The sequence below is a fragment of the Girardinichthys multiradiatus genome, chromosome 9, assembly GCF_021462225.1.
Source record: "Girardinichthys multiradiatus isolate DD_20200921_A chromosome 9, DD_fGirMul_XY1, whole genome shotgun sequence".
Lineage (NCBI taxonomy): Eukaryota > Metazoa > Chordata > Actinopteri > Cyprinodontiformes > Goodeidae > Girardinichthys > Girardinichthys multiradiatus.
This window is the reverse complement of record NC_061802.1, coordinates 30348489-30362223: the sequence shown is the minus strand read 5'-3', so window position 1 is coordinate 30362223 and position 13735 is coordinate 30348489. Positions and strand designations below refer to the sequence as shown.

Genomic DNA, 13735 nt, shown 5'->3' with positions numbered 1-13735 from the left:
GGCTACCAAGCTCTTATCTGCACTTTGGTCCGATCCAAACCCAGAACGTGATAAACTTGGAGATTAAGAAATGCTGAATATGATCCAGTAGTATTCCCCACTGTCGGCATGGAGTTGGAAACATCACGCTTTGGAGTAGTTTCTGCTAAGGATACAGAATAAATTCAACCACATTCAGGGGCCATGTCCAGTAAAGGCTTGGACAAGGACCTTCTTCACTGAGCCAGAATCTTGAAGATTGGCTTTAGATTTTTCCACAATATGACAGTGACCCAAAAAATATAAAAAAGACAACAAAGACCGGACTTAAAAAGAATCACATAAAGTTGCCAAGAACCCTGAAGTATTTAGAGACTCTCTGCAAAGAGGAGTGCGCCAGGATCCCTCCTGAGATGTATTCAAACCTTATGGCCAACTAAAAGAAACACCTCACTGCTGCTTTGGCAAGAACGTTTTTTTCTTTGAATTAGGTCATGTTTTTCTGGGTATCAAATACCTATTTCACTTAATGATATGCAGACCATTTTTTTACTTTTAAGCATTAGTTGATGTTCTGTCTCTCCTTGAATATAAAACGATCATAAAAATTACAAACTATTAATTTTGCTTTGTTCAAATGCTTTTTCCCACCACTGTATATGATCAGTGAATGAGTGTACCTGAACGAATGTACAAGAAGTAAAAAGGCAGCATTATCATCCTACATGAAGACTAACGTGTTAGGCAGCCAGCTGAACACTAAACATTTTTCTTCGAGGAGCATAGCCTAACATGGATTTCATGTTTGTGAAACGTATGTTAGTCTATATGCATTTAGAGTAATTTGATTTTTGAAAGCTACAAAAACCCCTTAATCCTTGCAAAGATGGAGTTTATATTTACAGCCAAGATACTTGGCGTGTAGACTCATATACTAACCTAGAAATATTTGTCATCCAGTGCTTGGATTAGCTTAATTATGGACAAGGCTGCAGGCGTGAATGGTTATCTTTAAATTAGAATGGTAATTATTGTGGAACATTAGGTAGCTCAAGGGCCTGTTTAGTTATTTTTATGATTTAATCAGAATTGCATCCACTTTCTGGAAATAAAAACAAGAATTTCCTGAATTTGACAAGGGAAGAAGCTTGTAAAAATTCACACTGTCCTTACCTGTAACACTGAGATATTTCAGCTCGATTAGAGTGGATATGCGCTGTGTTTCAGTGACTGGCTTGCTGTGCTAGTGTGCCCTCTGATTAATGAGTGTGCCTTTTATCCTCCACAGACTGCCATTTGAGCAAGATGTTGAACACGGAAACGTGGGCCACTTGGGTGACTGCGACGGTAAGAAAACGGATTCATTCTCATTTACCTAGATGTGTGAAAGTAAATGGCATTTCTTGTATTTGTCATGATTTTTCTGTTCTCAGTGCAAACAATAAGACAGCAGAAGAGAAAATAAGCCCAGTTGTTTACTTTTGTACGGAAATGCACAAATAATCTCAACGACAAGTTCTAGTTCTCTTCAGGGCCCTGTAGTTTTTCATTTCTCTGCAGAGTACACATCAAAATTTAACATGACACCCCGCTGGTCCTACTTTGTCCTATGTTCGCTTAACAAAACTATTGTTTTATTCAGCTTTCAGCTTTTCTGCTAGGTTCTACTTCATCTACAAGTAACTATTTCTATGTATCATTATGAAAATAGAAGCTGATTAAAAGCAAAGCATAATCTCCACTCTAGATACACAGAGGATTTTAGGATACTCCCCTGACATCCTCTCACTTTGATCTTAGTGCTAATTCCAAAGCGTGCAAATTTATCCTTCACTTGTGAAAGCTTCCTGAGTCCATGTGCTGTGCTCCTAAAGAAAAGTGAGATGAATTTTATAAAGAGGGAGTTCACGTACGAGTCTAATCCTGTTTTAGATGGGCGTACTGTTTGAAGCTGTGCTCTCACTTCAGATCCGCTGACCAATGAACCAAAGGGGGAGCTGAACCCTATAATCGAGGGCTGACGCTCACTCTGCATCTGGCGACGTTGGACCGGTTATTTATCTTCACTAAGCCCATGTGTCTATTTTACAGAACAAGCGAGGGACATTAATAAAAATGTTGGCCCTACTTTCAAAGAGCTGTCAAAGGATTTTCAACCTGTATCTAGCACAGATCTTATGAAAGGTTCCTGTTTTTTTTAACAATACATTAAATCCTTGCAATTGTGACAACGATTTTACTCCTTAATTTCTACACCCATCGACTTTCAGTTGAACAAATATATACATAAATATTGTAACTAAACCCTTAATGTTTCTGATAATTTTCCCACTGCAGCCATAATTGAGCGATTAGTGTATTTACTCATTATCCATTAACATATGTAATCCTTAAGACTGGAACCACCTCTTTTTTTGTAGTATCATCCAAAGTTTGCGTATGTGACAAAATATAGTCATTATACTGGAAAGGCATTTTCTGTGCTTATAATATTCAATTCAGTTTATTTATATAGCGCTAATTCACAACATGTTGTGAATTGGCGCTACATGTTATTTAACACTACATGTTATTTAATGTCAAAGACAGGTGGATTTTTGTGAGGTTTATTAGATGTAAATTTGCAGCCTAGGATCAGGGGTTTTATCAGTCACTATTCTTGATTTGCAACTTAACATGTTTAAGCAGTAGCACAGTGTTATGCAACTTCACCCTTAACAACAACTAGCTCTATTTTCAACCCACACAGATTAAATCTGAATTAATGTACCGTATGTTTACAGTTCACTACTGCAAACATATATTGTACTGTGCTAAATTTACCAGTATAGGTTCATTCATCGTTTTTTTATGGGATGCAGACTTACACAAAAAGCTTTTAAATGTTGGTAGATGTTATTATTTTCAATAAATTCACTCATTTACCTACATTTCTGCTACTGTTATTTAGGAAGCACAAAGTATCAGGAAGTCAAGTTAACTTTGCAGATGTAAGTGTTGATTCAAGTTGGGACTCTGGTTGGGCTACTCCAGTACGTTACTTCGAGTAATTTTTGGCTGGATGTTGTGGATGGTTGTTGCAAATAAAATGGCATTGTCCAGAGTTATGTTTAACCATGCACCAACACAGGAATACATTTAATTTAATGATAGCCAAAGTAGTCTGATTTGTTCATGAAAACCTAATGTAAAGCAAACAATTGAAGTTAAAGAGATTCCTGTAATTTTCCACAGTTCTAGCTTGTTTCGTGTTACTACAATACAGGCATAAAGGCATGAACGTTAAAATAGTTGAATTAATTTAAGTTGTGAATTAATTTCAGGGCTGCAGTTGGTAGCACTGTTGCCGTGCAACAAGAAGGTCCTGGGTTCGATTCCCAGCCTGGGGTCTTTCTGCATGGAGTTTGCATGTTCTCCCTGTGAATGCGTGGGTTCTCACCGGGTACTCCGGCTTCCTCCCACAGTCCAAAGACATGCCTCTTAGGTTAATTGGTAACTCTAAATTGCCCTTAGGTGTGAATGAGTGTGTGCATGGTTGTTTGTGTGTTGCCCTGCGATAGACTGGCGACCTGTCCAGGGTGTACCCCACCTCTCGCCCATAGACTGCTGGAGATAGGCACCAGCTCCCCTGCGACCCACTATGGAAGAAGCGGTATAGAAAATGACTGACTGACTAATTTAAGTTGTGTTCTTTAGCTCCCATATAAGCAAATGTTTAATAGTCCTACCTAAACAATCGTTCAGCCTTAAAAGTAATATCTTGTTTGTAGAATAACACGCATAAATAAAAAATAGTGAATACAGTGAGGAAATTTAAATATGAAGCAAAGCTGTAGAGACAACCATCATTTCAACCATCAGCAAAATATGTAGCTATGATTTCAGAAAATAATGTGAACTGATACCAACAAACAGGTCACTGCCTCCTCAACCATGCTGTATTTTACATATGTTGTGAAATGTTTTGTCCATTTATCAAAAGTAATGGACTTGATTCTTGTCACGTTACGACTTTATTCTCGTAATTAAAAAAAAAAATCTCTTGAAAGGACATTCTTCCAGACATTTTAATATAGTCCCCAGGGAAGAATGTCTACAGCGAAAGCACAGGTAACACAATGAGCAAATGATGTAATTTTCCAGATCATTGACTCCGAGTGAGCAAGTGGGCATGCTGCTAAGAACTGGCACTCATATATTTCTGTTTAGTTTCACTTTTAAGCATACAAACTCTTTATGATGCCCACGAGCATGTGAAGAGCTCAGCTCTCTGCTGGTCTTGTAACAATATCACATAAAGATGTTCTGCTCCCTGGACCTGATTTGAAGAATATTTGGGCTCATTTTGTAACCGTTGAATATGCCTAAGCTAAACATTGTTTACAGCAGTGTGCTCACCTGTTATAAGATATTATAATAAACCTAATCTCATGTTTATGACCCATATTTTCATCAAATATCTTTTTACATTTGACACTTTCCTTGTTTTTGATGCTCATGATCTCCTTGTCAATACTTTCTGTTGGGGTGAGATCATTATAGCCATCTGCTCAGACAATCTTCAGTCATAAGAAGATGGAGAGGCATGGCTTCAAGAAGCTTGTTATGACAAACTGTCACTGACACCACTAAGACTTTAAAAACTGTCTGCTCATTCTCTGTGGGTCTGTCCCCAAGCTTAGCTTTATTATGGGCCTGGTTCTTCATGTATTCAGGACACACATACATACCTATAAACACATCCACACAGGAGTTTTGCACATTAACACGAACTCTTTGAAATATTCCCTGCTGAATATTTCATGTCTCCTGTATTTGGCTCATTTTACCTGTCTGTATCTTGACCCAGCAGATGAAAGCAGAGATGTGGTCTGGCTGGTTTATCTCTCTCTGGGAAATTTTCAGCAAACTCATTTTCACTCTGCCTTTGCTCCATTTTTTTTTCCTCCCTGGCTTCCAGTCACCGTTCAAAATCTCACTATCTGTAATGCGAAAAAAAGCAAGGTTCTTCCTAATCAGAGCTATAAACAAGCATGATTCTCCTAAGTAAATCAATTAGCACATATAACTTCTTGATACATTCATGCAAAGCACAGGCATGAAGAGATTTGTTTTTAAAGCTTTTTACTTGGTGGCTAAGTTGGTAGTCCATTGTGGAATCTGACTTTTGTTATATTTTTGTTTTAGCTATGCATCCTTTTTCTTCAGATTTAAATTTCATGTGGTGTCATGTTTCATTTATAAATATGGTAGCATTTGGTTCAATCCTCTACCTTTAAAGCTCTACCTGCAGCGGATTACAATAAAAGCCTAAAGATTAAGCATTTGATACAAAGTCCCAGGCCTGTTTTGCTTAAGAACTCCGTAAGTGCAGTAAAACTTTCATCAGTATTACATGGTGTACATTAGCATTGTGATTGTGTCCCATTTAACTCAATCACCAGCGAGGTTTTGGACATTGCAGTCTTTCCTGTCAAATATTTGGTTGCAGTCAGGGTTTCTACAGGTTTACCTCAACATGCTTCTCTAATTATGTTAAAAAGCTACATCAATGTTCTGACTACACATCACCTAAAATGTCCACAGCTTTCTGATTTATTTCTAAAAATAAATTTCACTTGACACATACAGCTGCAGTTCACAATAAGCTCACATCGTCCTGCTGACCACGTTTTTTATGCTAATCTAACTCTTGTTCATTCTCCATTTTAAAATGATTTGTTGATAACTGGCATTATCGTTTATTTCAGTGTGGTTCCAGATAAAAGTGTGTGGCGAACACTTTCTGAAAAGTTGCTTTGAATGTCATAAAATGTAATGGCTGGAGTTTCCTCTGTACCTTTTCCCATCACACAGATTGGTAATTGCAGCAGTCAGTACAGTCTCCCTTTCACTTACCTTGTAAAGGATGTAAATCTAAGATTATTATAGAAAACGTATTAAACCCATCGTAGATTAAATCAACAAAATATATTATGGTCTATAAACCAGTTAACAAGTCAAATCAGAAGGAATATTATTCTTACTTAAAAAATGAGGATCTCTGTAAGGTTTCAAACTAAACTTTCAAATAAAACCAAAACCCCCTGAATGGTCATCAATGGAGAGGTTCTTTAAGCAAGAAGTTTTTGTTTTTCTTTATCAAGCCTTTGATGCTAGGCTGGTTATAGGTTTTGGAACATACTTTTGATTTAAGATTGCAAGTCTAAAAGCTTCTCTTTTTCAGTTCTCTGCTGTCTCAGTCAGGGCTGCACTGATCTGAGAGCAGCCTTGTCATAAGACCATAAAGGGAGATGGATGGACAGCCTTACTTAGAGCCCAGCTAACTGCCTACCCTTCTCCCTTTAACCAGGGAGAAGCAGCTGCTGGAAGGAGAATCGATTTTCATCTCCTTTCTGGCTGATGGCAGGCGAATAGATATCAAGGGTGACACTGCAAGGGGCTGAGAGGAGCAAGAATGGAGAGAGGAGGATGGGTAAATCAAATCGAGGAGTAAAGGGCAGAGCAAAAAGGAATGAGGAAGAGATTGAGAGATCATAGGACGAAGGAAAACTTTGAGGTTGGAAAGGGCGAAGTGGTTCAAGGGATAAGAAGTATGAATATGGGAAATAAGCGGTGAGAGGACAGGGAGTGTGAGGAAAAACATAGAAGTAACAGAAGGGGTGGATGAAATCTTTTCACTTATTGCTTATGGTCATGTGTCTGTCTTTTTCTTATTTATGCATAATTTATTTACAGTCCCGTGAAAAATTATTTCCCTCCTTAAATATTTCTTAATTCACCCTTGTGTGTTCAAAAATAAAAAAAGAGAGTAAATACAAAAAGCGGTTTCATTAAAGCTAAAATAAGCTATCCAAAACAACCTCAAGTAGGACATCATAAAGCAGCACATCAAGCCCTGATCTAAAGAAGTTCAGGAATAGATGAGAAGCAAAGGTCATTGACATTTATCTGAAAGGGGTTATAGATCTGTATCTAAGGCTTTAAGGCCGGAGCACACCACAGTGAGAACAATTAACAACAAACAGAGAAAACATGGAAGAGGTGTGAACCATCTCAAGAATGGCTGGCCCTCCAAAATTACCCCAAGACCATAATGATGAGTCATCCAGGAGCTCACAAAAGAACCAAGAATGACATCTAAAGCTCTGCAGGCCTAACCTGCCTCAGTTTATGTTCAGAGTTCATGACTTACCAATAATAAAGAGTTAAAGATAGGATCTATGATACGGAGAGCCGTTTTATTCTAAATTAAATAAATAAATAAATACTGCTATTGATAAATTATTAATAAATATTCCATGAAATAAATAAATATCCCCATGAAATAAAACAATTATGTTAAAAGAAATTTTCATCTAATTTTATCTAATTCATTTCGAGATTTATTTAATTTACTTAAAGATTTATTTAATTTACTTAAAGATGTATTTATTTAGTTATTTATTTCATGATGCAGTTTTATTTTGTGACACTTTTATTTTGTAAAGCTACTTTACATATTTCAGTTACTTTTACTTTTTAACCCCGTTTTTCATTTTAAGCTCTTCTTATATCCAAATGAGGGGACGGAGTTTTATCTGTGGGGTGGCGCTGGGACAGCCGGGCCGAGCTCAATTCATGGCTGAGGCCGGCAGAAGCATGCCGCTGCCTGCCGGAAGACAGCATGCCGGAGGGAGCCAGGGGATTCTGGTGCCAGACCAGCCGTAAAAGCCTTTAACATGCTGCCACGGTAGTTGCAACTGTTTTTGTGGAAACCAATCCTGATAATCGGCAAACGGGATGTCATTATTGTTATAGCCTGTTACTATTAAATGATGATGTCTTTATCGGTTTTTATTTAATAAACCTCGTTAGACCCATAACATAAGGTGGCTGTATTCACTTAAGATGGGAAATAAATAGCACTATGTGTGCGTATGACGTGCTGAAAGGATTACGAAGACTTATTGCACAAACAGCTTCCACAAAAACAACGGCAACCGCAGTGGCAGGCTTTTATGACCGGTCTGGCACCTTCTGGCATCCTCCCAGAATCCCCTGGCTCCCTCCGGCATGCCGTCTTCCAGCAGGCAGCGGCATGCTTCTGCCGGCCTCAGCCACAAATTGAGCTCGGCCCTGCTGTCCTCAGCTCGGCCCGGCTGTCCCAGCGACGCCCCGCAGGTAAAACTCCGCCCCCTCATTTGGATATAAGAACATGAAGTAAAAAGAGCTTAAAATGAAAAACGGGGTTAAAAAGTAAAAGTCATTGAGTAAAGTAGCTTCACAAAATAAAAGTGCCTTATGAAATAAATAAATAAATACATCTTTAAGTAAACTAATTCAATCTTGAAAGGAATTAAATAAAATATGATGAAAATTTATTTTAACATAAGTATTTTGTTTTATTTCATATGGATATTTATTTATTTCATGGAATATTTATTAATAATTCATCAATAGCAGTATTTATTTATTTAATTTTAAATAAAACGGCTCTCCATACTATGAGAGAGTTCCAAAATGAAGAACACTGCTGACCAAAGAGAAGAACAAGGTGTAATACTAAAACAGCACTTCAAAAAAGAACCTGTTACAGGTGTGGTGGTAGTATAATGGTTTGCTGCTTCAGGACCTGGGTTGCTTGTTTTTTTAATTGTTAGAAACATGAATTTTACTGTCTTCTAGACAAATGAAGGATTCTCACAAAAAGTAAAATGTAGGAATGGCCTAATCAAAGTTCAATCGACATCCTGTTGCATGTCCTTAAACAGGTCATTCATACTTGGAAACCCTACAATGTGTCAGAATTAAAACAGCGAACAGCTAACCAGATGTCCTCCACAGTGATGTGATATACATCTTGCCAGATGCAAATGTCTGATGTAAATTGTTGCCACCTATGGTGAACAACCAGTTAATAAGTTTGTGCATTTCATTTTTTTACATATAGCAAGGTTGGTTTGGATAGCTACCTTGATAACTAAAAACATATTTTAAGAACTGAATATGTTTTTTTCTCTCTGGTTATCTTTGATATCAAAATCTGTTAGATTGTCTGAACATTTAAGAGTGATTCAAAAAAACAAAACAATAAAAATTCTGTAAGGGCTGAACACTTTTTCACTGCAGTGTAATGAGCTGCATGCAGCACTCTTCCTTAACATGCTGTCTGTTTTGCTGACCAGATAGATTTTTGTACCTTTGGATCAGCTTAGAAACGCTCGCTGTTTGCTTTTGGAACCTGCCTGCTGACTTCTAAGAGCAAAGAAAGCTGCAGGGAGGCGAGAGCAGCATTTGTTTTCAGACTGTTCAGTCAGGCAACAATGACAAATGGGCTACGAGTGCCACCGCGATCTCCTGTGTCACAACACTGCCACTGGCCTGCGGCCAGGCTGTAACTGTCAAGTCGATATAAGCCACCTGCTTCATCTGCTCTTAATCTCTTCTTTTTATTACCCCACTTCTGCTGCACCTCTTTTTTATTCCTCTAAACTTGTGAAGTTTGCGTCATTCACTTGTTTCATATCTGTCTTAAAAGAATTAATAAAATGAGAATGATGTCCATGACTGCATCACTGAGGGAATGTCTTTCTGCTGCATCAGGAGACCACAGAGCAGGATCACTTTCATAATGGGAAACTGAGGGAGTTGAGTATTGACTTGTGGTTACAAGCGACACTAATGCATTTATTGGACAGCAAAGCAACTCAGCGTACCCCCGCTTCCACCCACAGCCCAGATATTAGGATGTAGAAAAGACATGTCCTTCCTCTAAACTGGATCTGATCAAAGCATACTTTGGAAGCATAAAATCCAGTTGAGACGAAATGCTGTCGGAGGTACACTGCTGATAAAAGAGATGAAGTCTGTGACACATCTGGATTCAGTTATGCATGTGTTTGTCCATAATGTACTGTAAAGTCTCTGGGTTTTATCTCCTTTAAGCCACTCAGATTGTTTTTGACTGGGATTCTCATAGTACAAACCAACATGTAGGCACTGTGATGAATGAGGTAATATAAACAGAAACACCTGTATTTGCTATAAAGTGTGTAAGTAAACCGCCTTTTAGTTATTTATTTCAAAAACAGTAAGAAAACCTTTTTTTTTCTGTTAAAATAGACAAGTTTTTTTTTAGAGGAAAATACATAAAAATAGCATATGCCACCTGTATCGAGTTACACCACGATTTAAAAAGTTAGTTGTAAAACCAAAGAAAGTTTCTGTCATCTTGTTCCTATGGTAAAAAGTTATTTTCTTTCTCTTACAACAAATGTCATGGAAATACTTACAGTTGTAAAAAACACATGGACTGCCAAAGTGTTGTTGGGGGTCACACCCGCCATTTTGGTCAGGTAAATGACTCTACTGCGCAGCTCAGCATTCGGCGCAGCAACGGGCGTCGAAGCTGACATCATCAGCTGAGGAAACAAACTTTTAGCCGCCAGTTCCAGACGTAGTTTACGAGTCTACAGTAAGGAGGCAATCTCTGGAGAAATAGAAGCTCGCGAGCGGGTTCACTTTTCTTCCACACTGGCCTTTCTGGAAGAACTTGAAAGCTGGAAATCTGTCTGGTACAAGATCAGAAGAGTCATATTCTCTGATCAAAGACCGTTAGACGCACCCACGTGCAGGTGAAACCCACAGAGGGTTTGTTCCAAGGAGAAGAGTTTTCTCTTTTCTTTTCAGTCGGCTGCAAGTGTTCCTTATATTTTCCCCATTTTAGACGGATGAGAAGTTTACCGTTTTTGAGTTGATCACGGACGTGTGATACTCTGGTTCCCCCCTGTTTTTTCCTTCAGACCCACGACCCATCCTCAAGCCGGTGAAGAGAAGAAATCGAAGTGAAAGTAATTTCGTTCTTTTTATATTAAATTGGATAAGTGTATTTAGAGATCTGGGCAGCGTGAGGCATAGTTAAGGTGAGTTACGATCACCACTAGTTAATCCAAGGTGTTAACTTGTTGCATGCAATACTGATTGAAGTGTTTTATGCTGAACTGTTTTTATTTACTGTTTGAATACTGTGGAAGCGCAACAAGCGGTTGCGCTCACATTTGGGTGCGTTCGTCCTGCTGATTGCCAATCAGCCAGGAGTTAAAGCTGAACTTTGGAAGTTTTTCATTCGAAACAGACTGCAGTCTGGACCTCGTGGCCTGGCCACTCCATTGTTAGATCCATCATTTTATTACCCTTGGGGATTTTCCACCAAGCTCCCGCCTTAGAGTTTTATGACCCTTTGTTCAAGATTTGGGGCCATCAGCTGCTAGTGGCCCCACCGTTCTACCAGCTGATAGCTGCTGTCGAGACGCACACACGGAGAAAGGTTTCACAGCTTAGTGGTTTTGTCCATCTTTCCAAGTTAATCCAAATTATTGTGTTATTCTAATTGGTCCATAAACTGCTGGTTTGATCTCCATCTACCCTCTAACACAGGTCCTTATTTTTGATTATTAGTGAACCTCATTTTGTACAATAGTGAATGCTTAGTTAGGTGAACATTGTTGGACCAGTATAGTTTGATTGTAAGAGGGACTATCGGTTTAATAAATTGTTGGATAGTTAAAGAGACAGCATTTGTGTTTATTTTGTGTAAGAGTGATTATCCTTCAAGATAAGGTTAGCGTTCCACACCATTCAGTTGATAACACAGTGACATTTGGCATGGTTTTGGTTATTAAATAGCAATTATTAATGATAATTAACTAATTGTAATTATTAAGTGCTGTGAGCCCTATAATCACACCACCAGAGTGGATCTCTGACCTTTAGTCATAAGAAATGATTTTTTTTCGAATTTTCTTCTAAATTGTCTTCTATATTTTTTATTACAATTTTGATAAATATTTTAAATCAATAATCATAAATCTTACAGGGTGAAAAATAAAGCAACATCCACCATCACTCTATTAAGATAAAACAGTTTTTAATCTAGCGTGCAAAAATAACTAGCACGTCTGTAAAGAAGCCAAACGCAGACTAGCAACCTGAGCAAACCACCAAATCAACCGGTCTGTTAGTCAACAGTCAAAGCTACAATATCAATAAGCTTACATCTTGTTACTGCTAGTGATGTTTTTATACAAAGCAGTTTACTAAATACCAGACAGCCAATGTTAGTATATTTACTTTCTGTTTTCATATGACTCATTCATAATTTGGCTTGTAACCCAATTTTCCAGTTAAGTTGTCATTCATCATGAACTTAATTTGCTTTGAAGTTTGTAAAGTTTAAATTGCTACATGCAGTCTTAATTTAGGGCTAGGACATCTACTGTCTTTAATGAGTATTGTTCCTCTTTAATGGACATTCTGGTATGGATATGAAATAGCTTTTTGCTGCTGTGGTTTTTCATTTGAAGACAAAGGCAAAATTTTCATTTATTTTAACTAAAACAGCTCAAGTCCCATGAATGACCTTAGGAACAAGCTGAAATACAAGAAGTATACAGTTTTGTAACAAAAAAACATCCTACATTTTGTCTACAGAGCAATAAGGTTTACAACATATTAAATATATTCTTGTAGAAATTAGTATGATTGAGAGATCATCCATTATGATCTTGTGTTAGATATTTTTTTAATAAAATAGAAACAGAATAAATGTAAAAGTAAAATTTTTGTTTGTCCTCATTGGGCTTTTTTTTTTTTTTTACAACCAGAAGGAAAGAAACAAACTGGACATGTTTTACATTGACTTGAGGTGCTTCTGAATCCTCCTGATCTTTCTAATAAAATAATAATCTTTTAATCCCTTTCTGCAATCAGGTCTGTGATCTGCGCTGGCTGTGAACATATGAAACAATTTTATATATTGCACAAATTAGTTGGTTAACCTGTTTGGGTTGGACATTATTCGTCATATTTGGAGCCAGATGACCTGCTCAAAATCAGAGAATGAATTTAAAATTACTCTTTTCCTACACAATAAGCGCATTTGGAGAAAGTCCCTTATGAAACAAAATATGTGCTTCCATATATAGAGTTATAATGCATAGTATAGAGAAGCAGAGCATCAGCCTAAATACTGAAAGTGAGTTTTAATGCTCAGAGTTCATGTAAATACCAAGTCCTCTTATAAAAGTACTGAAACACATTTGATCAGCACTGCCAATACCATGTTAAAATCAATCAATTAATTAATCAGTCTTTTCGCAAACAAGGGCAAAAAAACTTGTTTAACACAAGATAAAGACAAAAGGCAATGAAAATATCATGAAGGAAAAAATCTTAAAATGTCCAGAAATGTGTAGTTAATAGAAGTAATGATGGTTTGGTTTTAAGGAGTGAGGAAAAACAGTTGTTTTAGTGATGATGCGGAGACACTACAGATAGAAGTGGATATTTCTAGTTTTTCAAATAGGTACATGAATGTTCATGTACATGAACTAAGATCACAAATAATAAAACAAAGACTAAAAAAGACAAAATAAGACTAACTGTACTGTTACAGTGGGGAAATTCACTTGTAGAGCAGCTCTACAAAAAAGTGCAAACACAAAAATAATGCAAATTATAAAAGAGCAGAAGTAAAAATTCACATGCAAAAATACAGACGTACATAATACGTACATATACATAATACATAATAACATTACACTATTTGTAGCAAAAAGAGAGCAACTTAACTGCTGAGTTGAACAATCATACAGCGGTGCGAATAAAACAATCTGTGGTAGTGATCTTCTCTGCATCACATCAGCTCAGATCTGGGCTATAAACTTTGCGGTGACTATTTTCTGCATTGGTGGCCATTTTGTTACGCTGTATAGTT

At 37.3% G+C, this 13735-nt stretch overlaps 1 protein-coding gene across 3 annotated transcripts in view; it reads left to right on the top strand.

Moving 5' to 3' along the window:
- sema6bb (sema domain, transmembrane domain (TM), and cytoplasmic domain, (semaphorin) 6Bb) overlaps positions 1-13735 on the top strand; it is a 223538-nt gene that overhangs the window by 170470 nt on the left and 39333 nt on the right. For all 3 annotated transcript variants that reach the window (XM_047373731.1, XM_047373732.1, XM_047373733.1), the window contains exon 16: positions 1268-1326. In XM_047373731.1, the coding sequence (XP_047229687.1) occupies positions 1268-1326 (59 nt within the window). The remainder of the gene's footprint in view (positions 1-1267; positions 1327-13735) is intronic.